Source organism: Myotis daubentonii, chromosome 2 (assembly GCF_963259705.1).
Source record: "Myotis daubentonii chromosome 2, mMyoDau2.1, whole genome shotgun sequence".
Classification (NCBI taxonomy): domain Eukaryota; kingdom Metazoa; phylum Chordata; class Mammalia; order Chiroptera; family Vespertilionidae; genus Myotis; species Myotis daubentonii.
Window position 1 is genome coordinate 62717562 of NC_081841.1, and position 27911 is coordinate 62745472.

At 42.3% G+C, this 27911-nt stretch overlaps 1 protein-coding gene across 3 annotated transcripts in view; it reads left to right on the top strand.

The window, feature by feature from the left end:
* The window catches only part of SRGAP1 (SLIT-ROBO Rho GTPase activating protein 1), a 272029-nt gene that overhangs the window by 222373 nt on the left and 21745 nt on the right, over positions 1 to 27911 (top strand). For 2 of the 3 annotated variants that reach the window (XM_059683487.1, XM_059683489.1), the window contains exons 12-16: positions 2651 to 2753; positions 6691 to 6751; positions 6906 to 6983; positions 9098 to 9232; positions 25618 to 25723. In XM_059683487.1, coding sequence (XP_059539470.1) covers positions 2651 to 2753; positions 6691 to 6751; positions 6906 to 6983; positions 9098 to 9232; positions 25618 to 25723 — 483 coding nt within the window. Of the gene's footprint in view, positions 1 to 2650; positions 2754 to 3266; positions 3301 to 6690; positions 6752 to 6905; positions 6984 to 9097; positions 9233 to 25617; positions 25724 to 27911 lie in introns of all 3 variants that reach the window. The other variant, XM_059683488.1, reaches the window with a different exon arrangement.

Genomic DNA, 27911 nt, shown 5'->3' on the forward strand with positions numbered 1-27911 from the left:
AACATAGTAATTTTCAGTGAGAACTGTGCTTGCTGAATGGACTCGATACTGAGATCCCTCTGACGGGCACCTTCCCCCCTCCACGTGGGCAGCCTACAGAGGCAGCCAGGTTACTGGGAAGGTGTGTGGCAAGCACACACCCAGAACGAGTCAGACCATGTTGAATGGCCCTGGCTTTGAGCAGTCTGCCTGATAAGCCCTGGGCCCTGGGAAGTGGCTTTGATAAGCCCTCAGGCAGCTTGTTTTCATTCAAGTTGCTTTCACGGCGTTAGTATCTCCACATTTGCCTCACTTTAGGACTGTTGGGAGAGGCGGTTTTCAGGCGTTTGGTAGAAAACTCAAAAGACATCCCTGTAGTAGCCCCAGCAGCGGGTTGCTCTGCATCTCCAGGTCGTGCAGGAACAGTTGTCCGGTGCCACTGGGGGCTTTAGCTCCAGCTACAAGTTTGCTTGTCCCATGAATCAGTGACCAAACAAAACGAGCCTGTGTTCATATCATCTTAGCTTGGTCAGCTGCTCCAGATATCATCAGATGTGAAGTTCTGTTGGGCTTTGTAATAACCATGCCTTCTAGTTTTTGTTTGATGCTTTGATGTCTTAGAGTCATGCTGACACTGAAGGGACTGCCCCTCTGAGGGTCAGCCAATTCCTGGAGATAGTAAAGGGCTTGCTTGCAAGCGTGCCGTTTGCATACAAACCAACCAATCCAGAGCCGTGCCCGCAGCTACTTCCTTCATGGAGCTTTGACATCAGGGCCACTATTCTCCCTCCCACTCACCCAAAGGCCAGGAACCAGACAACCAGGGACAGTTCCCAGGCCCGTGGCCCACCCAGGTTATTCAGACTAGCCCACCCGAAACCTGTTTACCTGCCTTGGCTGTTCCCTCCCACGGGAACCACAACAAAGGCTCCTGCCCACATTCTCCCTGGCTCCCTTGTCTCCTGACCAGCCCAGGTGCCCCCAGGTGGGCTGCCCCTCCTCTGAGAACTGGGAGCAGTAGAAACCGTCTTTTCAATCGCAGTTGTCTTCTGATCTGTTGGGCTCATCAAACCTCAATAGAAATAAAGTCTGCATTTTAAAACACTCCCAAAATAATGAAAGGAGTGGATAAAATGAAGCTCATGTGGTTAAACTCTTTGGTGGGCACCTTCTTTTTAAATCTACCAGATCCTTTCCTCTGTGGACGGCACAGGATTCAGTGTATAAAAGAGATTTCAGACGTTTCAGCTGCGGCAGATTATTACATGCTGCCTGCTATGAGTTTCCCTGTTTGCCCCTTTCACCTCTCAAGCACCGTGGGGCTCAGGTTACTGCTGTTGATGGCAGTGGTGATATCTTATGAAGCTGGGTGGGCCTCCACGTAAATTCCCCAGGATTTTCTTTCCAAACCGGCCTTCCTAAACTTTAATGAGCTCAAATTCTCCCTAGAGAGTTTGCCGCTTAATGAAGGGCTTTGCCTGACTTCCAGGTGTGATGGAGATCCTTCCACCTAAAAAGTTTACATTGGAGTGTCCACAGAGACAGGTCTAGGGACTCTTGAGTCGTGTATTTCATTCAGCACAGTTGTAGAAGTTGAGTCTGATAATCCTGGGCCTCTTTTCTCTAAAGGGAGAGGACAGAAAAGGTTCCCTCGCCCATGACAGAGCAAGATGCTACAAGGTTTCTAAAGAGGGTACAGATTGCACGGTGTGCACACGCCAGAGAGACAGGCTTATCCACCAGAGCACACAGACTGGAGATGGAGGGAGTCCAGAACAGAAAGGACTGGTACATCCCAATACTCTACACATATTTAGGTGGTGAGGCAGTGTAGCCTTAAAGAAATAACGATACACATGAGTGTGTACACCCTTTCCCAAGAAATAGCATTGAGACCCAACTCCATCTTTTCACTCGTGATCCATTAACAGCTACTTTTGCATAAAATCAAATCCCATTAACAGCTGAGGGATATTGAACAGATATGATGTTATTTGCATTGAAGCATTATGTTGTAACTAAAAATAGGATCTTTCATTTCTCATATTGGGATCTATCAGAGCCCTAATTTTTATGACCTGTCGTATGCTCTGTGTGACTTGTAAACTAAATAACACAAATCACAAACCTTGGTTTGTAACACTCGGCCAAATAGTTCTCAGTTCCATTTAGTGATGCTTATCTTTTTCTAATTTATTATTGATTTTAGAGAGAAAGGCAGGGAGAAGGGGAGAGAAAGGGGGGAAAAATACATTGTGAGAGAGAAACATCCCTCAGTTGCCTCCCGCACGCACCCTGATCAGGGATCGAACCCGAAACCTGTGTATGTGCCTTGACTGGGAATGGAGCCCTCACCCTTTCAAGTGTACGGGAGGACACGCCAACCAACCGAGCCACACCAGCCAGGGCGGTGCTTATCATTTTTAAACAAACCAGTAAACAAATGTGGACTGCCACACGCGAGAAAAGAGTGGTCTGGACGAATAGCTTGTATGGTTTGTGATGCAAAAATAAAAGTAAATACATAGGAAAGGGGGAGGACTCTTCCCTGAGGGTGAGGGTGGCGAAGGAACGCGGGATTCCTGTGTTTGGTAATTTTGATGTGACCTATGGGTGTTTCGTCTGTTGTTTGATTTCTGCCATGCTCAGTAATTATATTCCCTTCCCTTAGGCCTCCAAATGTCCCCCCTAAGCCCCAGAAACACAGGAAGTCCAGACCCCGCTCACAGTATAATGCTAAGTTGTTTAATGGGGATTTGGAAACATTCGTCAAGGTACTGGCACCAGCCATCTGGGTGGCTGATCTCCATGCTTCTTACTATAATGGTCTCAGCCTCTCATAAAAGGAGGCAGGTCATTATGTCCAAGTCTGTCCTGGGGCTCTTTGCTTTCCCAGAAAATCAATATAATATTTCCTGAAGTCAGAGAGAAAAGAATATTTGGTTTGAGTGCCTTCAGAAGAGGAAATAAATGTGGGTGTTATTATGCTGGCAAAAAGAGAAAGCCCTCTTTATTTTTTTTTTTTAAAAAAAAAGACCATAATTTGTACAAAAAGGAAAAGAGCTACCTGATAAAATGTTTTGTTTTTACTCGTGCAAATAAGGTGGCACAAAATATACAAGTCCCTTGTCAGGGTAGCTGTGCAGCTCAGCAAGAGTTCTTATTTCCCGTGACTTGAGGAATTCATTATATTGGATAAATTGTAAGACCCTGTGGTCTGTATCTTGTATCTCTGCTGTGTTTACTCTGTCTTCTTTTTCATCCTGTATTTCTGGTAATGCTTCTAGCCGAGGACGAAGAAACTCGCACGCGAGACACCAGGTATAGTGCTAGAGGGAAGTGAGGGCGCAGCCTCTTTCGCTCTTGGTGTCATTTCCCAATCATCGTCATGCTTGGCTCTAATTGGGTTTTTTAAGGTCTTTAAAAGAAAAATGTTTGCAGCTGGAAATTAGACAGGCTTCTACAGAGGCTTTGCTTAGAAAGGCGTTGCAGAAGTCAGACACTAATTTAAGAAGAATAGTCTTCTCTGGTAAAACTGGATAAACTCATCGTTTTTATGTTGTGTATTTTGGCAAATGGACCAAATTTGAGTCCATGGGCTTTTATGAAAAGGAGAGTCAATATTAAATACCATATGCACACTTAGCCCCGGATTATGGACCCCCATGTGAAATAGACAAAAGAGAAAATAACTTTGTCTTCCGTGGCTAACATTTTACAACACCAACTGCAATGTTTCTGAAGACTAAACTTATATAGGAAACTACATCCTCGATAATCTCCCTTAATAATATGTTACAGATATCTTACCTTCTTCAAAGGCAAATCTTTTATTGAATATGCACACCAGTGACTTTTAAACATTTGCGCACACATGAGACTCATGTACGGACAGACAGATACGTGCATGCATGGCCTTAAGCATGAGCCCTAACCATGCAATTAAGTGAAAGGCCACAGGACACCTAAACAGCCATCACAAATACACTGCCATAGCCTTAAACCCAGAAGAGCCTTATTGGCTCTAATTTAATATAAAATTATTGTCAGATTTGATTATCCGGTTTCTCAGCCCAAGGCTTCTTATAAGCAGGGGTAAATTAGCTGGAGAGAAGGACCAATCCAATGGGAGCACTGAGATGGCAGCCGAATGGCCTGGCGGAGAGAGAGGATGCAGGGAAGCTCAGGAAAGCAAGTGGGTGATTCTGTTACTTCTGACAGCACAGTGTGAGAACGACTGCTTAAGATGAAAGAAAAGCACATACTATATTTTTTTATAAGATTACATTCTTTTTTAAATATATCTTTATTGATGATTTCAGAGAGGAAGGGAGAGGGAGAGGGAGAGATAGAAACATGATGAGAGAGAGAATCATAGGTTGGCTGTACCCTGCATGCCCCCCTACTGGGGATTGAGCCCACAATCCGGGCATGTGCCCTTGGCCAGAATCCAACCTGGGACCCTTCAGTCTGCAGGCCGACGCTCTATCCACTAAGCCAGTGATGGCGAACCTTTTGAGCTCAGCATGTCATTATTTTGAAAAACCCTAACTTAACTCTGGTGCCATGTCACATATAGAAATTTTTTGATATTTGCAACCATAGTAAAACAAAGATTTATATTTTTGATATTTATTTTATATATTTAAATGCCATTTAGAAAAGAAAAATCAACCAAAAAAAATGTCATAGGTTCGCCATCACTGCACTAAGCCAAACCAGCTAGGGCATTTTAAAGATTTTTCATTAATAACAGTTAAAGGAAATGGAAGATAGGTACTAAAGAAGGAGTAAACTGGTTATCATGGGAAATTCCCTATGCGAGCCCTTCCCTGTCCCAGATGGCACACTAAAGAATCTTTGGGAACAGCAGTGACACAGCACATCCAGGGATCTCTGCACTTCTGAAAAGTGCTCCATCAGTGGAGGTCCCCACAGTATCACTGTGAGACAACAAGAGCAAAACCATTTCTCCTCTTTGTCCCCTGGGAAAACTGAGAAACAAAGGGATTCCTTTGATGGTAGGTGGAACACAGCTCACTTCTTGTACAGTATTCCGCCAAAGCAGCTGGCATCCATGAAGTTAAAACACACGTTATATTTTTACTCCAAAATTCATTATACTTGAAGGAAGTACTGATAATAGCTAAAAGAATAGCAAGTACTTGAGTAAATGTAACCACAAAAAAATATGTTTTAAGTAATAAGACATTTTTGCTTGGAACAATTTTAGTGCAAACATTTTCCTTTTAATAACCTTTTATTCTTTGTTTTTCTTTTTGTTTTAACACTCAGTTCAGCAGAGATGCAACTAATATTCTCCTATTATCGCTTACATTTAGATATTTGTTGCTCTTTTACAATGTTACATGTATTGTTCATATGAAGGTTTCTTCCTCTAAAACACACTTTTATCTTAAAGAAAAATCCCCTCACATACTCCGTAGGTTTTGATATAGTTATGTTGTCATTCTTGCGTCAACTAGTCCACACCAAAAAGAGTTTCCATTCTTAAGGACCTTCTTTAAGAAATTAATGAAGTTTACATTCCTAAAACAAATGAACTCTTAGAGAAACTTAATATAAGCTCCAGAAGTCATTGAACCATAGCTGGTTTATACAGATTGTCTTAAAACCTAAAATAAAACTGTTCCTCAAGCTGGGCATTACCCATTCTAGGAATAGTAACCAGTTTAAATTGCTGGACCACATTATTCCGAATCCTTCCCCTGTGACTTAATTGGAAAGGTTAGTGGATTCTGAATTGTTCTAATATATTAAGACAGCCAAATTCTTCTTGTGTTTCATAATAAAATTCCTCATGAATTAGTACCTAATGTCAGCTAATCATTTCGAACCTCCATGTTTCCTTTAAGATCTAATTTCTGAAAGAGCAGAGTCTAAAGTACATGAAAAACAACTCCCTAGCCGGTAACCTTCTGTAACGACATGGAGTGTGTGGCGTTGGTACACATTTAACTGTGACCTTGCAGCTCCTTCATCTCACTTGTCATCCTCGCCATGTTTTAAAACATTTCTAATACTCACATTTGTTCAGTAGAGATGTGGGGGGAAATGGCCACAAAATATTCCTTCTTACGAAAATGAGATCTACTGGGATGTGCCTTTGTGTCATTTTTTTAAAATCCTTAAATCATGAAAAAGTATCAGTGAAAAATCAATCAGGATGAGTAAGTTCTGGTGCAAACTAAATAAATACATTGCCCATGATAAGCACCTGTAAAGCAATTGTCATATCGTGCCTCTGGGAATATGTGAGCCTCTCAGGATGTCCCAGCGAGGATCCCGGAATGCTGAAAGGTTGTCCTTGCTGATTAGTTTACACCATTCTTTTTAAGTCCATTAGATTAACTTTATAAATAGCCTTTTAAACAGTGAGTGATTCATATACTCATTTTGCTATGTGAGCCTAACTGCAAGTAAAAGAGATGCACAGCAAGAGTCAAGTTGAAGCGGGGTTGCTTTAAAGGTATTTTATTTGGTTTGCTCCAGAACTGAAACATACCTCTGGTTAAATTTAATTTTAATTTTGGCCCTTGTGTACTATTTGCGGGGGGTAGGGCGTATTTCGAAATGATCACCTTTCAGATGATCAATGCCGTGCACTCCTTGTAGTTAAACCGTGAGCGTTATTATGATATGTGACTTATGCCTCTCCTGGGCTGTTAACTGGTTTCTACCTCTACGCAGGACTCGGGACAGATTATCCCCCTCATTGTGGAAAGTTGTATTCGGTTCATCAATCTCTATGGTAAGCCAGGGACTACAGAATTCTTATTTTTAAAAATAATCACTGGGAATATTTCAGTAAATGTGTCTTTCCATTGAATATTTAATTCGTGCGAAAGGGGGGACCTAGAGGAGATAGGGGATCTTTCACTCTGTTCCCCTTCTGTTCTCTTTAGGTCTTCAGCATCAGGGGATTTTCAGAGTGTCCGGTTCCCAGGTGGAAGTCAATGACATTAAAAATTCATTTGAGAGAGGTAAGTGCATGTCTATCCCGCTGAACAAGTCATGGGACAAGCCATCATTTTCTGTAGAGTGAGGTGGCATCCTCACTCTGTATATCTCAGAACCTTTCTCTTTGCATTTATTTCATTTTGGAAATTGAGGTAAGAATCTACTTAAGATAGGTAAGAAATGAAGTACCATATAATCTTGCATAAGGCTTTGTCATCAAGTATAGGAAAGCATATGAGGGTGTGTCCTGGGTTAAGACTGGCAGTGATCATCCCCGGCGTGTGTGTCCAGGGGGCCAGGAGGGGCCCTGGGTGGGTGGCGAGGACAGCACTGGGCCTAGCGAGCAGGTGTTTAAGGTTCATGTCTGTTTCCTTGTTGGGAACTCTTTCCTTCCACCCCCAGGCTCCTTCCCTGTGACCAGCGGTAACTTACTGCTGATCACAATTGGCTGTCACATAAGTCCTACTACACTGTTCATTAGCCCAGTATGATTAGCAAAACCATACTCTTTTGTGTCAGGCAGACCTAGAATCCAGTCAGACTTTTCCATTTCCTAATTTGGGTCAAGTTACTCATCTCTTACTTTGGCCTCGGTTTCCGCATCTGCAAAATTCCAGGGTTGGTGTGGAGGATTAGGCGTAATCCATGAAAATGCCTAGCTCTTTAGTGATGGCTCTTGGTTATTAACGCTCTCCAGTTATAATGATCTGGGTACACCTGCCCCTTCCTTCCTCTGCACGGAAGCCAGGCGGAGAATGCAGAGGGAGGGGCGTCGTGGCGAGGAGACAGGGCTGCTTTCTCTCCCACTCCCATTTCCCCGGGCCCCGGCTGGGCAGAGAGCCCTTGAAATTCTGAAACCTTGGTTGCAGAGTAAACTTGGAGCCAGATGGTTTTCCTGTTCCAAATTCTCATTCTGATACGATGTGTAGAGCAGAGCAGAGCAGCCTCCCTTGTCAGCAGCTCAGGGTTCCGAGTCTCGAACATTGACCACATACAGGAGAAGCTGAAATGCAGTAAAGCCTCAGGTTCCCATGCCAGCCACCACATTAGCTTTCCTTGGAAATTCCCCTGATATTTGTTATTTATTTGCGACCTCTTTGGGTGAGGCTTTGTCACATTGGATAAAAAAATATACATTTTGGTAAATTTCTGTTCAGTGATTTCCCACCAAGGAGCAGAGAAAAGGGAACAAACATGTCCCTGAAACTGCCACAAGAGGAAAAAAAAAACCCCAAACAAGTTAAAATGCAGTGTGCAATTTTTGTGAACTTTAGAAGAGAAGAGCAGTCTTGTGAACAAAAGGTAGTGTTCGATTTAAGACTGCATAATATTATGTTGAATTTAAGGATTTTACCTCAATTTCTCAGGGAGGTGGACTAGCCAGGCCACTTACTGGTATTTTTAAACTGCTTCCCATACAGAAATAATATTTCATATTTGTGATATATATTTTTTAAAATTTTCACTTTCTGTACAAATTCCTTGGTACATAAAGGTACATTTTCAAATCCCGCTGTCTGATTTCAAAATCTTCCACTGCTGAAGGCAGTTCCCACATATGGTGGGAGCACCACCCTGCCACTTTGGGAAACACTTATTAATTTAATTATAGGTGTCCTCAGTCTGGGGGGGAGGGGGCTGTAATATTTTTGATATGTTTGGCTGATCCATATAGCCAGACAGCCCTGTATTATGTCTTTTTCCCAGTGGGTTAAGAATGTAGTATTTGAATTCATGTCAAACTAAGATTACAGATTTTAGCCTCAAAAAAAAAAAAAAACAAAAAAACAAAAAAAAAACGTTGGGTAAAATTTTAAATCCCACAATATTTTATTTTAGGATTTTGGTAGCTTGTAAGGGATTATTTGGTAGCGTAAGATTTTTTAAAAAGCTTTACTTTTAGTCAACTATTTTTAAGTTAATCATGGGGTGGTATCTCTAAACCATTTCTTTTAATTTTAGTACCATATAATCTTTCATAAAGTATAATTAAAAGATACATGTATATATAGAGGTCTCTCTCTCTCTCTCTCTCTCTCTCTCTCTCTGTGTGTGTGTGTGTGTGTGTGTGTGTGTGTGTGTATAGGAGAAGAAAAAAAAGACTGCCTATAACTAATTTTTTTTTTTTTTTTTTTAGGTGAAAACCCCTTGGCTGATGACCAGAGTAACCACGATATTAACTCCGTTGCTGGCGTTCTGAAGCTCTATTTCCGTGGGCTGGAAAACCCCCTCTTTCCTAAGGAAAGATTTAATGATCTGATTTCTTGTATCAGTAAGTGGACTTTACTTTTTAGTCTTTTCCCACCAGAACTGTTTCACTACCCAGTTTCCTGGAAAAGGCAATGGCCCCTTTCCACGTGTCCTCCCACCCCCACCGCTACCCCATTACCACCAGATTCCTGAGACCATTTGTTTTCTTTCTGGATTCAGCGTGAGTCATCCTCCCAGCTGTGGCCTCACCCTGAGCTGAGTGGGCTTTGCTCCTGAACTTGCTCAGGCTCCATAGAGCCCACGAGCTTCCCACTTAGTGGCTGGAATAAGTGGAAAGGGAGGTGCCAACCAGCTAAGGGAGAGGAGGAAGTTATAAGCATGGAAATGTAATTTCTTTTTGGCTTTCGGTTCTTTGTTTTTTCCACCAATCTTGGGAGTGGGATAATTTATCCAGCTTGAATGTTACTTCAAGAAATAAGGTAAACTGAGCCCTGGCCGGTCGCTCAGTGATTAGAGCATCGGCCCGAGCACCGAAGGACACACACCTGGGTTGTGGGGGTTCATTCCCCAGCCCCTGTTGGGCCAATCAATGTCTCCCTCACCCTCTCCCTTCTTCCCTTCTTCCTTTCCAGTCTATCTAAAAGCAATGGAAAGATATCCTCTGGTGAGGACTAAAATTGTTATGTTTTATTTTTAAAAGAAGATAAACTGAGATAAATGATCATTATTACAGTGCCGGGACACCAGGTGGCAATTATCTGCCAGTGGGCCCCAGCTGGTAGGCCGAGTTAGTTGCATTGGGACGGTGGATGATACATTATGAAACCAATAATCATCAGCAGAGTGAAGTATTGCTGTTTTCTTCAGTGGGAGCTTTAGACACTACAGGAGGGAAGGTGAAAATAATGTCAGGAATCAGGTATTAACTACATTTGAGTTCCATACATCTAAAAATGCAGGGCCCCATAAGTCCGTTTTCCCGGGCAAGGGTCTAGGGCTGACTTAAATCACATAGTGAGGGTTTCGGTACGTATCAAGCTTTACTCTAAGAAGGAAACCTCCTACCTCAGCTTTCTAACTTCACACTTGAATCAACTCAAAAAATATTTCTACTCAGCCCCCTGCCCCATTCTTACCGCCATATTCTCCCTGAAGCTGCTGTGACGGCCTCTCACTTCTGGGTTTTGCCCTCTCCCCACATCATTCCATGTTTCATATTGCAGCTAGATTTAAAAAGACAAATTGGGTGATATCACTGCCCCCATCTCCTGTTTAAAAACCTATTTTAATATTTCCCACCTAAAAATAAACTCTTTAGTATTGGCAGTTCATAGAATAGAATTCTTTCTCTATCTGATCTCCTTCTACTTTTGGGCTTTCATCTCCTGCCGCCCTGCCCTCTTTACTTTGTTTTTCCACAATAGCAAACTGCAAGCACACGGGGCCATTCCCCACCTCGACGCCTTTGCCCGTGTTCATCTGCTGTCCCTGAAAGCCGTCCGCATCTGCTATAAAGGCTTGGCTGACTTGGCTCTCCTGTCAGACACCATTCTCCCCAAAGCAGAATTGGCCGCTTTCTCCTCTGTCAGTGTTCCCCTGCGCACCTATATCTAACCCCACTGTCTCCCTCTACTAGAGAGAGAGTTCAGGGGAAGGTTAAGCACGTAGGCTCTGGACTCAAAGGGGCTAGGACCAAATGGTAGGTCAGTGATGGCGAACCTATGACACGCGTGTCAGAGGTGACAGGCGAACTTTTTTTTTTTTGGTTGATTTTTCTTTGTTAAATGGCATTTAAATATATAAAATAAATATCAAAAATATAAGTGTTTGTTTTACTATGGTTGCAAATATCAAAAAAATTTCTATATGTGACACGGCACCAGAGTTAAGTTAGGGTTTTTCAAAATGCCGACACGCCGAGCTCAAAAGGTTCGCCATCACTGTGTTAGGTCCTCATTGCTCACCCAAAGCTATGTGACTTTAGACAGGTTTCTTAATCTCTGTGCACTTCAGTTTCTTAGCTATAAAATAGGGAGAATATTAGGTCATATAACATTGGGTTGTGAGAATTAAGTGAGTTAATATGTGTAAAGTGCCAAGAGCAGTGCCTGGCAGTTTGTTCAATGAAACGCCTATAGTTAAGCTCCAGAGGCCTGTGAGGTTTTGATGGATTATTCCGTTTTGTAGTTTTCAACACTTGGCATAGTTATATTCCAGGCACCTAGTAAGTGCATAATTCATAATTGTTAAGTTGAATTTAAATGAAGAGTCAAAATTCCACCAACATTCTTTTGTTGGCATCCATACCTGCAGTCCTGGCTCTCGTTGGGTATGAATTCCCCAGTCATAATTACCTTCACCCCCACCCCCTGCGGTCTGATGTCTTCTGTGGTGTTCAGAAGTGTGTCTGTGCGTCCATTCCAAGGCCCTTGCACAGTCTGAGTCATCTCCGTGGGCCTCTGACCCAGCTGGAAAGAACTGAGAAGGAGGTGTCATACTTCTGGAATTCTCCTTTGGCCATGTCCAGAGATTTCCCTCACATCCCAGCCAGAAAGCTTAAATCTGGAAAAATAATAAGCACTCTACGAATGCTTAGAGGTTTTCTAGGCACATATATCATGTCAACGTCTATAGACGTACCAGTTGGTAGAGCAATAGCGACATTGTCGGTTACTATTATACAATTATTTCTTGCTTCCATTGGATGAGAAGAAATATTATTTAATTGTGGTTATTAAAAGCTGAAGCCGCCGAAACCGGTTTGGCTCAGTGGATAGAGCGTCGGCCTGCGGACTGAGGGGTCCCGGGTTCGATTCCGGTCGGGGGCATGTGCCTGGGTTGCGGGCATGTCCCCGGTGGGAGATGTGCAGGAGGCGGCTGGTCGATGTTTCTCTCTCATCGATGTTTCTGACTCTCTGTCTCTCTCCCTTCCTCTCTGTAAAAAATCAATAAAATATATTTTAAAAAAAAAAAAGCTGAAGCCGTTGAGTCAGAATTATCTAGGTTCAAATCCTAGCTTTACCACTTAACAGCTTTGTAACCTTGGACAGAGATTAAGACTTAATCTCGTTAAATATCCGTTTCTTTATTTACTTCATAGAGTCTTATGAAGAATACATGAAACAATTCATAGAAAGTTAGAAGGCGTTTAGCATCCTGTCTGGTACATACTAAGCCTCAATAAGTATTGCTAGCTGTTATTATTACAGCTGTTACAATGGCTGCTACTATAAACTGGGTTAGCCACTTACTAGTTTGTCTTTTAAAACATTGGTTGGTTTTGTTTTTTTTAACATAATTACTAAATGCATTTGGAAATGATGTTAGTATAACAAAAGTGTTGGATCCAGCATGATTTTGCCCAGCACATTAAATGTTTTGTAACAAAGACAAGTTTCCCACAATTAAAGAGTTAAGCTTAGCAAACTATGAAGACTAAGGAAAAAATGGGGAATCTCCAGCAATATCTTCCTTTCCTGCAAGCGGTGCCTTATATGAAATGCTACAAGTGCACACGAAGACGCTGCAAAGACATTTACCCCTGTGTGCATTAAAACAATGGAGAGAATTAATGAAAATCAATGGATTAATAATCCTTGGGTTAAATTTCATGAAAATAGTCTCCATTGGAAACCAAAACCCTCCAGGACCTTCACCTCAAAGAAGCAGAACCCCTAGAGTTCAAGGTCGATAAGGATGCGAGATACACACCCCAGTAGAGATTTCACTGTGCTAGCAATTTAAGTAGTATTGTTAATGTTTTGGATAGTGCTCTAGTTACAAACTTTCTCGCAGGCATTAACAGTCTTTTACTCGTAAGTTCTGTTATTTTTAGTATACACTTTTGCAGAATAGGATGTTTTCAAGAATATGGGAGGGCACTATATATAACAACCCCTTTTCTTCTAACATGTAGTCTCTTGAAAAGATGGGATTTCTAACTATTATTGATTTATCTCTAGTTAAGCATTTTTTCTTACCGGTGTGACCATGATGCATCTGTAGTTTTCCTAGATTTTCAATAAAACCTTCGAGAATGGTATAATATGTCTATCATTATAGCCTCTCGTTGATGTTATGTACTTTTAACAATCTGAACCATTGATTAATTGCCTACAATGTGCAAAACTTTCTAAGGAGTCAAAGACTTGATTTTTGCATTCACAAGGCTGAAAATCTAGTAGGGGAGATAAGATATTTACAAATAGATGCAACTAAGTTGGTATGTGATAGAAGCACAAAGATTTAGGAATTGTAGGGGAGAGCGGGCACTCATGGAAGTCAGTGATTGTTCATGCCATGCTCTCCTGGCATTGCGGTAATTGGGCTTGACTTTCCCTAATAAGGTAATTGCATGTGACAGTTATTTTGTATAAAAAAAAAAAATCTATCCTTTGCATCTTTTCTAAGAGTTACATAAACCTCTAGAACACCTCCCACTTTTTTTTTAATTGCTTACCTGAAGACCTGGTGAACTCAGATGCAATGTAAATTGAAGTGACAAACTTGGTAGTATCTCAGTTTCTCACCCAAAAGTTGATTTTTTTTTTAAAACCATCTACTTTGTGAATGGTTTTGGGAATGCTCCAGATTATGCCCACACGGTCTGGGCAGCTTCTAGAATGTGTGTTGTGGCTCTGAGATGTTCCAGGGAAGAAGTCCAAGTGCCTGGCTTTAGAAGAGCCATTCATGGCCTCTGCTGGCTGCCTCAGGCTGCGAGCCCAGAGGGAACATTTGACATTATGTGTTATTATTTAGGTGCCTGCTCTGGACATGGGGAAACATTTTTAGGGAGTAACTGTTTAACTTTCACAAAACTAACATGTCGTCATTGTAGAATATTTGAAAAACACACAAAAGCACAAAGAAGAAAGTACTGCCGACCCTGATGCCACCGCCCAAAGAGAACCATCCGTGTGTGTGCTCTCTGTTGCATTTCCTTCAGCTCTCTTTCTGTTCCTGTGCACACCCAACTTTTTCAAGAGCCAAAGTAGAACTATACTGTCCATTGTGTTCAGGATCTATCTTTTCTTTGACTTTTTTATTATACAGAATTTCAAACGTCAAAAAAGGATACAGAACAACCTAATGAGCCCAGTATAAATGGTCACCTAGATTTAACAACTTTCATTTAGGTAAAACTATCCCACCTATACCCCTTCCATCATCCCATTGACATTATATCACTTCACCTGTATGTATCTCTGGAATATGAAGATTCTTTTCTCATTTTTACATGTACAACATAGCCACAATGCCATTATTATACATAAAAAATAACAACAATTCATTGAAATTATCAAATAGCCAGTCAGTACTTTAAAAAAACAATTGTTTATTGTGCTATTAATATGTGATCACTGTAGATATATTAGAAAATAAACTAGAAAAACAAATCACCTGAATCCCTCTACACAAAGATAACTACATTTATTTTTTAGTGGCTTTCCAGATTTTTTTCTGTACATATATCTATATACTTTTAAAAGCAGCTTCTCAAGATATAATTCTCATAGCATACAATTCATCCATTAAGGTGTATAATACAATAGTTTTTAGCATATTCACAGATTATGCACCCATCACTACAATCCATTTTAGAACATTTTCATGACTCCAAAAAGAAACCCCAATTAGAAAACACTTTCCATTTACTCCTAACCACCACAACTCTCAGAAGTAGGCAACTACTTTCTATCTATAAATTGACCTATTTTGGCCATTTCCTAGAAATGGAGTTATACAATATGTGGTCTTTTGTGACTGGCTTCATTCACTTACCATAATGTCTTAAGGTTCCTCAATGTTGTAGCATGTATAATACTCTATTTTATTACCAAACTAGAGGCCCGGTGCACAAAAATTTGTGCACTCTGGGGGTAAAGGAGGGTTCTTCAGCCCGGCCTTTGCCCTCTCGCAGTCTGGGACCCCTCAGGATAACGACCTGCTGGCTTAGGCCTGCTCCCGGGTGGCAGAGGGCAGGCCCAATCCCTAGGTGCAGCCCCTGGTCGGGCTCAGAGCAGGGCTGATTGGGGAGTTGGGGCGCCGCCCCCTGTCATGCACAGAGCAGGGCGGATTGGGAGGTTGCGATGCCTCAGTCATGCTCAGGGTAGGGCCGATTGGGGGGTTAGGGCACCGCCCCCTGTCACTCAAGGCAGGGTCGATAGGGAGATTGTGGCACCACCCCCTGTCATGCACAGAGCAGGGCCAATCAGGGGGTTGGGGCGCTGCCCCCTGTCATGCACAGAGCAGGGCCCATCAGGGGGGTTGGGGTTTCGTACCCTGTCACGCACCGAGCAGAGTCGATCAGGGGGTTGGGGAGCTCCCCCCGTCACTCACAGAGCAGGGCCCATCAGGGGGTTGGGGAGCTCCCCCCAGTCGTGCACAGAGCAGGGTCGATCAGGGGGTTGGGGAGCTCCCCCCTGTTACGCACAGAGCAGGGCCCATCAGGGGGTTGAGGAGCTCCCCCCTGTCACTCACAGAGTAGGGGCAATAGGGGAGTTGGGGCACCGCCCTCTATCACCCACAGAGCAGGGCCGATTATTGGGTTGGGGCGCCGCCACTGTCACACTCAGGGCAGGGCCGATGGGGAGGTTATGGCTCTACCCCATCACACACAGAGCAGGGCCTATGGGGTGGGGGGGGTTGGGGTGCCGCCCTCTATCACCCACAGAGCAGGGCCGATCAGGGGGTTGGGGCGCCGCCACTCTCACACTCAGGGCAGGGCCGATGGGGAGGTTATGGCTCTACCCTGTCACACACACAGCCGCAGGGCGATCAGGAGGTTGGGGAGCTCCCCCCTATTAGGCACAGAGCAGGGCCGATCAGGGAGTTGGGGCGCCTTCCCCTGTCAAGAACAGAGCAGGGCAGATAGGGAGGTTGTGGCCACGCCCCCTGTCACACACAGAGCCACAGGGCGATCAGGGGGTTTGGGCGCTGCCCCCTGTCATGCTGATCCCGGTGCCTGGAGACCTCGCGGCTCTGCTGATCCCGGTGCTGGGAGGCATATTACCCTTTTACTATATAGAATAGAGGCCTGGTGCATGGGTGGGGCTGGCTGGTTTGCCCTGAAGGGTGTCCCGGATCAGGGTGGGGGTCCCCACTGGGGTGCCTGGCCAGCCTGGATGATGGGATGATGGCTGTTTGCAGCTGGTAACACACCCTTCAGGGTGGGGGTCCCCACTGGGGTGCCTGGCCAGCCTGGATGATGGGATGATGGCTGTTTGCAGCTTGTCACACACCCTTCAGGGTGGGGGTCCCCACTGGGGTGCCTGGCCAGCCTGGATGAGGGGATGATGGCTGTTTGCAGCTGGTCACACACCCTTCAGGGTGGGGGTCCCCACTGGGGTGCCTGGCCAGTCTGGGTGAGGGGCTGAGGGCTGTTTTCAGGCTGGGACTGAAGCTTCCAACTGCTCCTTTTTTTCTTTTTTCTTTTTTTTACTCTGAGCCAGCTTTAGCTCTGAGGCTCCAGCTCTTAGGCCTCCGCTCCTGAAAGCAGGTATCTGGTTTGTTTCCGTTCTACCATCGAAACTCTGTATCAACTCCAGGTCTGAGATCCCGGCTAGCTGAAAGCTGGTTTTTGTAACTATGTTTCAAACTGCCAGCTCGGAGGCCTGCAGCGGCAGGCGGGGAACGTTGGAGTCCTCCGTCACTGAAGCAAGCAAGCCTCATGTTAGTTCAAGCTGCCTGGCTGCTGGCCGCCATCTTGGCTGACAGTTAATTTGCATATCGCCCTGATGGGAAGGGTAGCAGTTGTACGCCAATTACCATGTTTCTCTTTTATTAGATAGGATAATATTCCATTATATGGGTATATCACAACCACATACCTTTAATAAAAGTTGTGTCATATCCAGTGGCCGCTAATGGATGTGAGATTTCTTTTTGAAGGTTCTAAAATTGATTGAGGTAATGATTAATCAGCTGTGAATATACTAAAAACCATTGAATTGTATACTTTAAATGTATGAACTATACAATATATAAATTATATCTCAAGAAATCTGTCATTAAAATTTTTATCATACTGCCTAGCTGGCATGGCTCAGTAGTTGAGCGTCAACCCATGAACCAGGAGGTCACGGTTCAATTCCTAGTCAGGGTACATGCCCGGATTACAGGCTTGATCCCCAGTAGGGGGTGTGCAGGAGGTAGCTGGTCAACGATTCTCTCTCATCATTGATGTTTCTATTTCCTTTCCCTTCCTATCTCTCTAAAATCAATAAAAACATATTTTTTAAAAATTTATCATACTATATTTGCTCTTTGTGAACCACTTTTTAAATTTAATGATATCATTAACATAGTCTCATATCTGTAAATATGTTTTAAAATATAAATTTTAGTGGCCATGGCATGGTTTTTATTTAATTTAACAAATCCCTTAGTTTTAGAAATTTAGATTGTTTCCAGTGATTTTTGCAATTATACAAAATACTATGATGAGCCCTTTAGTGCACAAATCAGTTTGCTCATTTCTAATTGTTCCGTGAAAACTTTTGAATTTTTTTCCTGGTCCTCTAGTGTATGTCTTTGTTTCTAAAAATTCTTCCAGCTTTATTGCAAACATAGTTGTTTTCTCTCTGAACTCTTAATGTGTTTGATGCCTTATAATAATTTTCTTTTATCCCCCAAAATATTTTCTAGGCTTAGTATCTGAACTGAATAAGTAAAGCTTCTTAGGCTAAGGCTCAGTTTCTTCATACGAACCTTCATATGATAATTCAGCAGAAGGAGAAACATTCTGTATCTATTTCTACAGTGTTTCTATTTAACTAAGAAAGAACACAGTGGCTTAATTCACAGAAGTTCATCTGTTAATACTTAATTAGAGAGAAGTCGCTAGCATTTCCTTTCCTACCTGGAAGAGCGGCTGGTAACTCATCTCTAGACCAAGATCCATCCAGATGTACTAGACTATCTCTCTGGGGTTTTCTTTTTCTTTCCCTGTTATTCACACACATCGCTGTTATGCACACACAATTGATGAATTCCTAGACATCATTAGAACCTAACAGCAAACCTAAGTGCCCTTGGACTGTTCAGTTCACCTTGAACACTGCTTTAGGGGCTATGGAGCTCAGAAAAATTTGCGTGCTGGCTCTTAAATAAACCATTCTAAATGTGGCCATCCGTTTCCTTTTTTGTCTTTATACTTAAAGATTAATTTGCATCTTGTGATTTAGTCTTTGTTTTCTGGCAAACCAATACTTTTGCAAATAGTGCCACAGAAGACCTGGTGTTTCAAATAACACTAGTGTGACCTTTTTGCCATTTTCTGAAGTAACCTGTGCTTTGTGGGGAATGTTTCACACAAATTTACATGGAGCTGTCAAAGCCCCCGGCTGGGAAGTTGGGATTTCGACAGAGGAGCCTTGCCATGCTAGAAAAAAGAGTATAAATTAGCCTACGGAGCTTGGAGCCTGTGACCAAGATTGGAAGAATGCCACTTTTACCTAATTACATAAGATCTGAATTGTGGAAACAAAGCCCAGCATAAAAGAAATCCAAGCGAAATACTGGTTTTCCTCACTGACACCTTTTCTAGGGGAAGAAAGATCCGTCTCTTCACGCAGCTTAAAATTATGGAAGACTGAATTGCCACACTCACAGCCAGCGAGGAATGCACATTAATCAGAGTGTCCTTACAACCATAAATTTTGACCCAGTAACTGGACTCGGGAGAGTAAATGAGTCATTTGTACGGAGTGAGGCTGCTGTGGGATGCACGCTGCAAGCCTGTTCAGCAAGCAGTCAGGTGATGTCTGAGTCCCGCTCGCAGCCAGCGGGTCCGAGGCCTCTGGGACAGGCAGATTTGCTACCACTCCAGGAATGCCAGCAATTTCTGCTGTGCCTTGCTTTATGTTTACTGTAGTTGCAGAGAATGTATGCCTGACTCCGTTTCATCTAGTCTTTTTGGTGTCACTTTTTTTTCATTCCTGTGGCTTTTCTCTCCTGAAACCTTTCATTTGCATCTCACAGCACCCCCTCCTGATCTCTCTGTGTGTATGTGTGCGCGCGCATGTGTGTGTGTGTGTGTGTGTGTGTGTGTGTGTGAAAATATACATAACAAAAATTTACTGTTTTAACCATTTTTAAGTGTACAGTTTAGGGACATGAAACCATTCATCTCCAGAACTTTTTCATTTTCCTAGACTGAAATATTGTACCCAGTAAGCAATAACTACCCATTCCTCCCTACCCCTAATCTCTGCCAAGCACCATTCTGCTTTCTGTCTCTATGAATTTAACTATTCTAGATACCTCATATAAGTCAAATCATACAATATTTATCTTTATTTCTGGATTATTGCACTTAGCATAATGTCTTCAAGGTTTTATCCAATTTATAGTGTGTATCAGAATTTCATTCCTTTTTTAAGGCTGAATAATATTTTATTGAGTGTCTATACCATTTGTCCATGAATGAACATATAGGTTATTTCCACCTCTTAGCTATTATGACTAACTAGAGGCACGGTGCACAACATCCCCCTTGGGGGGATGTCCGACTGACAGCCGCAGTGGGACATCCTTAGCGCTGCCATGGAGGTGGGCCACTGTACTCACCAGCTGTCAGCCCTGCTTGTGGCTGAATGGCACTCTCCCTGTGGGAGCACACTGACCACCAGGGGGCAACTCCTGCATTGAGTGTCTGCCCCCTGGTGGTCAGTGTGCATCATAGCGACCACTTGTTCCACCATTTGGTCAATTTGCATATTACCCTTTTATTATATAGGATGCTGGTATGGAATTGGTATGTAAATATATTTTGCCTTAATTCTTTTTTAAAATATTTTTTATTGATTTCAGAGAGGTGAGGGAGAGAAAGATAGAAACATCAATGATGAGAGAGAATCATTGATCGGCTGCCTCCTGCATGCTCCCCACTAGGGATTGAGCCCGCAACCAAGGCATGTGCCCTTGACCAGAATCAAACCTGAGACCCCTCAGTCCGCATTGAGACCCCTCAGTCCGCAGGCCAATGCACTATCTACTGAGCCAAACCCGCTATGGCACCCTAAGTATTTTTAAATAAAATTTGTAACTGTCTTTATGGGGTACGGGAACTAAGTTTAGAACTGAGAGATAGAAACCAAAGGATCTTGAATTATCATTAAGCCCCTTGGAAGTAGTACCTGTGTCTTCTTCTATCCTGGCAATTACTTGCACCCTATGGGATTTGACAAAGCTTAAAGATCAATAACATATTAAGAGTGGTTCCTTTTGCATTTTTTTTCCCTTTACCTGAAAGACCACAAAGCTAGCTTTCAGCTGCTAAAACCATCTCTCTCACTGACACTGACTATAACCATACACTAAGGATTAGCTTGGAGAAGCAGTAGACTTAACTCTTTTTTAAAAAAATATATATTTTTATTGATTTCAGAGAGGAAGGGAGGGAGAGATAGAAGCATCAATGATGAGAGAGAATCATTGATTGGCTGCCTCCAGCACCCCCCCCCCCCCCCCGCACTGGGGATCGAGCCCACAACCCAGGCCTGTGCCTGACCGGGAATGGAACCATGACCTCCTAGTTCATAGGTCGATGCCCAACCACTGAGCCATGCTGGCCAGGCTAGACTTAACTCTTTTTTTTTTTTTTTTTTGGCATTGCACTATTTTTTTATTTTTTTTATTTTTTTAATTAAATCTTTATTGTTCAGATTATTACATTTGTTCCTTTTTTTTCCCCCCCATAACTCCCCTCCTCCCAGTTCCCGCCCCACCCTCCGCCCTCACTCCCCACCCACTGTCCTCATCCATAGGTGCACGATTTTTGTCCAGTCTCTTCCCACATCTCCCACACCCCTTTCCCCTCCAAGAATAGTCAGTCCATTCCCTTTCTATGTCCCTGATTCTATTATAATCAACAGTTCATTCTGTTCATCAGATTATTTATTCACTTGATTCTTAGATTCACTTGTTGATAGATGCATATTTGTTGTTCATAATTTGTATCTTTACCTTTTTCTTCCTCTTCCTCTTCTTAAAGGATACCTTTCAGCATTTCATATAATCCTGGTTTGGTGGTGATGAACTCCTTTAGCTTTTCCTTATCTGTGAAGCTCTTTATCTGACCTTCAATTCTGAATGATAGCTTTGCTGGATAAAGTAATCTTGGTTGTAGGTTCTTGGTATTCATCACTTTGAATATTTCTTGCCACTCCCTTCTGGCCTGCAAAGTTTCTGTTGAGAAATCAGCTGACAGTCGTATGGGTATTCCCTTGTAGGTAACTGAGTTTCTTTCTCTTGCTGTTTTTAAGATTCTCTCTTTATCTTTTGCTCTTGGCATTTTAATTATGATGTGTCTTGGTGTGGTCCTCTTTGGATTCCTTTTGTTTGGGGTTCTCCGCGCTTCTTGCACCTGTAAGTCCATTTCTTTCACCAGGTGGAGGAAGTTTTCTGTCATTATTTCTTCAAATAGGTTTTCAATATCTTGCTCACTCTCATCTTCTGGCACCCCTATAATTCTGATGTTGTTACGCTTGAAGCTGTCCCAGAGGCTCCTTACACTATCCTCGCATTTTTGGATTCTTTTTTCATTTTGCTTTTCCGGTTGGATGTTTTTTGCTTCCTCGCATTTCAAATCATTGACTTGATTCTTGCGCTCCTCTGGTCTGCTGTCGGGCGTCTGTATAATATTCGTTATTTCAGTCCGTGTGTGCTTAATTTCTAGTTGGTTCCCCAATATAAGATCGAGGGTCTTATTAGTTTTCGTGTAGATCTCATTAAGTTTATCGGCAGCTTCTAAACAGTTCTTGAGAGACCTTAAAAGTGTGGTTCTGAACTCTATTTCTTCCATTGACAATTTTGTCCTGTTTCTTTGTCTCCGCATTTTGTTATGCTTCCTTGGTGCACCCCCTAGTGGTCTTTGTTCGCAGTCTTATAGATAAATCTTGATTGTTGTAGCTAATTCCAGGGAGGGTTTGACCTCCAGGCCAAGTGGCTATGAGAATCAGCTGTGTCAGCAGTGAGAGAACTTCTGTCCTCTAGGGAGGTGCTAATCTAGCCTTTGCCTGAGGCTATCCGGCAAATGCCTCTGTGCAGGGCTTGGGCGAGGCGGGTCGCACAGGATCAACAGGGTGGGCCGGAGAGAGCAGTTATGGCGGCTCTCAGTCCTGTCCCCAGGGGCTCTGCCTCTCTGAGTCCCAGCACCCGCTGCAAAGCTCAGAGAGAAAGCTGTACTCGCTCTGACCGAAGCCAGACAGTCCCGCTTCTCCTGTTTGAGTCTGGGTCCCTAAAGACTTGCCCGGATCTGGTGCTCAGAGTCTGCGACTCCCTCCCGATTGAAAACAACAACCGCGCCCTCCGCCGCCAGCCCGCTCCGCGCACTCCGCACCTCAGAATTTGACTTCAGCACTGTGCCTCCTCTGAGTGTCTGTATGCGTTTCTCTGTCCTCCTAGTTGTCGGACTTCCACTCAGCCAGCGTTCCTGTGGTTCTGGGTGATGTCCCTTCCGTTTTTTGGTTTCACTTTTGAAGTAGTTGTTCAAAGCAGCAAACTCCGGCGTTAACCTATGCCGCCATCTTGGTTCTCTAGACTTAACTCTTGAAACACCCCCAGGTCCTCAGTAAACAACAGCAGAAGTTTTTTGTTGTTATTTTGTTTTTATTATGACCATTATATGGCTCTCTATGTGGCTAGAAACGAGCAGAGGGTATTGCCAATCGGGACCATTAATGGGACAATTCATCTTTATATTATTTACGTAAATATGTTACACTTTGTGAGTGTTTGGGTTTGAATCATGAATGTAAAATCATTTCTGCACACACCATTTTTAATGGCCAAGGGAATAAATGCTAGTAAATTTCAGTGTTTACTTTCAAGAATGGGTCATCGTATTTATATATAATTTCACCTTTGAGTGATTTTGCTTGTTTGTTGAGATAGACTTTCTAGATACAGGGGTGCTAAATTGTCTTTGTATCTTTAACTGAGAAGAGCAACAGCAGTAATTTTTTTAATCAGTTATTTCAGGTAATAACCTTTTAACCATTTAATTTTGGATATGAAACAACAATCTAGCTATACCTAAATATATAGCATTTATAGATGCAAAATTATCCCCCATTAAACTCTCAGTGAGTTGCAAATTACTTCATCTATAGGTATTTTATATCCTCTCTGTACAATATGGGTTTACCAAGTGGCCCATGAAGTTGTCAAGGAAGACAAACAGATTACTTTGGGACACGTTATGATCCTATTGGGACACTGGAATTGTTGCTAACTTAATTACTGAGTTCTTGTGGCCTCAGTAAATTTATGTACCCATTTAATAACTTTTTAAAGCCTCTTATTCCCTCTTTTCTGGAAAATAAAGTTAAGATCATTGTCTGGCAAGTATATTAAACAAAATACTTAAATTTAATAGATGTGCCCCTAACCTAACCTGTTCATAAGTGTTATTTTTTCCCCTCCATTTTGAAATACTTTGCAAATGAAAAGGTAGGATATAAGGCATTTATTTCAATATTACTGAAATCACACTATTATTAATTATAGATTTATGTTGAAAATTTTAAAGTGTTATAGGAATGTTAGTTGGATGAGTGTGTTTTACTTAGCTTCTGGTTAGAGTTTCTGAACTCCCATTTTCTAAAAGTAGACAGCGACAGTTCCAGCTATGGCATACTCAAAGATGGGAATGAGAGTGCTTTGTCCCAAGGATCCAGATAAATTATTTATTGTTTTGCGAACTCCTCCGTGGTTAAATTAGAATATCCCTAATACATTTCTCACCTTTTCAGCCGTGCAGAGAGGAAAATAGAATGCCTGGTTTGATAAGTGGAAAGTAGCTGGCTCAGCACTCGAGGTTCCAGGGACCTGCACTTGGCATGAGTGATTAGGCAGTGCTTCTCAGCCCTGGCTGCAGAAAGACTCTTGGGCATCAGCATTTTAAAAAATCTCCCCAGGTGATTCCACGTTAAGGTTCAGAACCACTGGTTTTAGAGAAATTAGAATAGGAAATTGCATTAGGAGAGTATTAAATGGTCTAAGTTAGAAATAATAAAGTTTTCAACTAAGAAATTTTTAGTGAGATAATCAGGGGGTAGAAACAACAAGACTTATGTCCCACATAAGTAAGAAGAATGAAGCAAAGATACCATCTTCATAAGAGTGACGGTCCTAACCTTGAGGCTGGGTGAGGTTACCATTGAAGAGAACCAAGTAGAGATCCTTGAGGGATAACCACATCTGTGGATGGAAAAGGTTAAAAACCTGACAAGGGGAGGGGGAGAATCAATTCTCTGTCCTGTCAGGAGCTAAAGCCTGGATTTTCAAGTGGACTACATGAATATCTCAAGATCAATTAAGAATAAATGCTGTAATATGAAATTATACTAAGCTTTAAAAATATTTTTGAAATAATCTTCGAAATATTTTTCTCAAATATACACTTATTGGGTACCTTCAAAGAATCTTTATAAAGATACTTTGAAATCCAAGAAAGACAACCAGACTTATGAAACATAAAACAAGTTCTATCCCAACTCCGTGCCTCCAGCCAGCTGATGTTGGGTAAGCCCTGTACCCAGTTCTCACTTTCCTAATCCATTAAGTGGGGATGGCAATACATGCCATGCCCACTCCACACCATTGTTTTCCACATTAAATTAGATAACGAATGTGAAAATATGGTTTAAAATGTGAACCATTATGCAGATAATGGAATATAACAATAACCTTTTTTTGCTGCTGATCATAAGCACTTTAGTATTGAGAAGCTTTGGACAATTTGTATTCCTAGAAAGAGATAAAATGATACTAGGAAATCCCAGGTACCCATCTCTTCAGATATTTCACCATCTTACAGGGAAGGCAGGATAAGGAAATGGAAAGCTATAAACACCAGGGTGTAAATTCTATGAGTGCAGCAATCCTGTCACTAGTATACTCCTAATGTCTAACTCGGTGCTTGAAACCTAGCAGGCTCTCCTAAAATATTTTGTTTAAAAAATGTATGAAATAATATAATGCAAGGTAAAAGTCATATGAATAAAATACTGTGGTAGTTTTAGGGGAAGGAATTGCCTGAATCATAGTAATTTACAGACAAATAAATATATGAGGGATTCATGAATAATGGGGTGAAGGAGACAGTCCCCCAAAGCTACTTTAGTTAACATGGAGCAAAAAGGAGTTGAAGCATATCAGATGCAAAATCTAGAAATAGCAGTAAGTGAAAAACAATTTCTTAAATCTCGAAGTCTCCAAGTTGCTCAAGGCCAAGACCGTGAAACACAGGGGAAACAGTTATGGGTCGGAGTAGAAGCCTTCAGAAATGGGGTTACCCTCAGGGTGGTCGCTTATTCACTGTGTTGGTTATGACTACACCTCACCCAGGGGCAAGGGACCGCTTCTGTTCAGAGGTGAAGTGTGTTCCGCTTCCAGTGTGGCGAGTGAAGGGATCCTGACCGTGTCCTCTTCTTTCTGCAGGAGTAGATAATCTCTGTGAGAGGGCGCTTCACATCCGCAAACTCCTCCTGACCCTGCCCCGGTCGGTCCTCATAGTGATGCGGTACCTCTTTGCCTTCCTCAATCAGTAAGTACCCTAGTGCCCTGCCTGATTGCCCATCTTAATTCTGTTGGCACAGCTCTGAGTGCTGCCTTTGTTTCTGGATTCTGTAAAACGTACATTGGGTTTCATTTATCAGCAGTCAAACGTGACAGGATAGACTGAAAGTCCATTTTTCCTCAGCAGATCAAGGTCGTTGTATGATAGATGAAAGATGCAGAAACTATGGTCATAAATGCAGAAATATACAAATAGCACTAAAAAGAACACTTTTCAGTGATGTCATGAATGTTTTTATCAAAATGATATAAACCACCTGCTCACTGCAGAAAATTTCAGTGATTTTTTTTTTTTAATGTGGTAGTCGGAGAAGGAGGGGAATTATAGATGAGTCTTACACACAGATCCAAAAAGGAATTTCTGCAAATTCAATATAATGAGACCTTGTCAAGCAAAAGATATTCCTAAAACCTCTTTTTAAAAATGTAATAGAAGTCTTAAAAAATCACTGCATTATTTTCAAAGAGGATTTTACTCTTTTAAGTTAAGCAAGTTGATTTTTAGTGTGCTACTTCCTGCTCCCTGGGCTCCATTATAAGACCACCTTCCCCAGGTAGTATGGAAGAATCCTCTTGTTATTCAATGTTTCAGTTGAGCAATTAGAAACAAAGAAATCCAGGGGGGCGGGGGGGGGGGTGACTTGGGGAATTGCCTTCTCATTCTGGCACGGGTTCTCCCTTCTTAAAATTGGGAAATTTCCTCTTCTCTGTTTCACTGGAGGTTTTAAGTTCTCACAAGCCATGGGGGTTTTTTACAACCCTGTTGACTATTTCTGAAATCATACCCATTCAGGTTGAGCCTAGAAACCAAGTATCACGCAATAGGGAAATACTGACAGGGAACCATACAGAATGGAACTAAAACAGCCACCAGGGACAATAGGAACCCATTTGTACAGGAGTCACCACTAGAAATAAGCAGTATCTAGACAGGAATGGGTATAGACTATGTTTAGGTTAAATAGATGCCATAAATTTTTACCTTTAAATAGGCCTACTCACTCTATCACACCTGAAACTAATATAATATTGTGTGTAAACTGTAACTGAAAATTTTTAAAAACGTTTTTAATATTAGGCCTAGTCGCCAGGCAGTTGTAAATCTGGAGGCTTGCGTTTTCGCCTTTAATTGCATGTGCCCCGATGAATATGGAGTGTTCTGCGTTCCGGCTGATCCTTTCCGTGTGGTCCTGACCAAATTCTTCTGATGCACCTGAACCAATAAACCACAACAGACTAGAAAAATAGGCTGTGAATCAAGGAAGTTCTCAAAACCTGAATCTGACTCACGTATCTCAACAGAATGGCGCATGTGCCCTAAGTCAGGCAGCTGGCGTTGCTTGCAGCATTTCTGTCCCTGCACCCGCCTTCCTGCAGAGACAAGTCCGAGCCTCTTGGGTGGGATTCTTGGGACAGGAATAGAAACTACCTATTCTTTTTAAATTGTAAAATCAAAACATGGAAAAATAACATTTTTATGTCAAGTTTTTGCTTTTCAAGCCAGCACTGAATTAAAGACCCAGGACGATTCACTGTGGCCCTCCCCACTGAGCTTCAGTGTGTCTTTGGAAAATTAGATGATTCTTACTCTGACTCTCACTTCTCCTTCCGGCATCCATTTTCAAGACGACCTGTAACATGACCGTGGCTATTACTGTGAACTTTCTTTTTTTAAGATTGTATGTTGGAGAAATGGCAGAAGGGAAAGACATATGTTAGCTGTGGAAATTATGCTTTTGTGTTTCCTACTTTCTAGGCTATCTTATTTCCAAAAGAGGGTAAAGTATCATGTCATGTGGTTTCTCAGTTTCTTTGTGTCTGTCACCACCTCACAAAGGTAGTTGAGTATCTTCTTTCTCCTTCCATTTGTCATCTGTTCACCTGGATTTTACATTTCCTTTCAATATCGACATTTTATACACTGAGAGATAGCATCTCTAGGCTCTCCCTGGAACAGTCAGTACCTTGCTCATGTGGTAGAGGCGCAGCAATAAAGAGCTGGCTTATTTGGGGTCATCTGTGGAAAAATAGCTTACAGATATCCGTTGGATGAAATTTAGAAATTAATGCTAGACAACCAGAAGCCTCCCCAAAGTTTGTAGTTTCCCCAGCTTTAAGTGGAATGAGAGAATTGAGGATTCTTTTCCCCTTTTCTT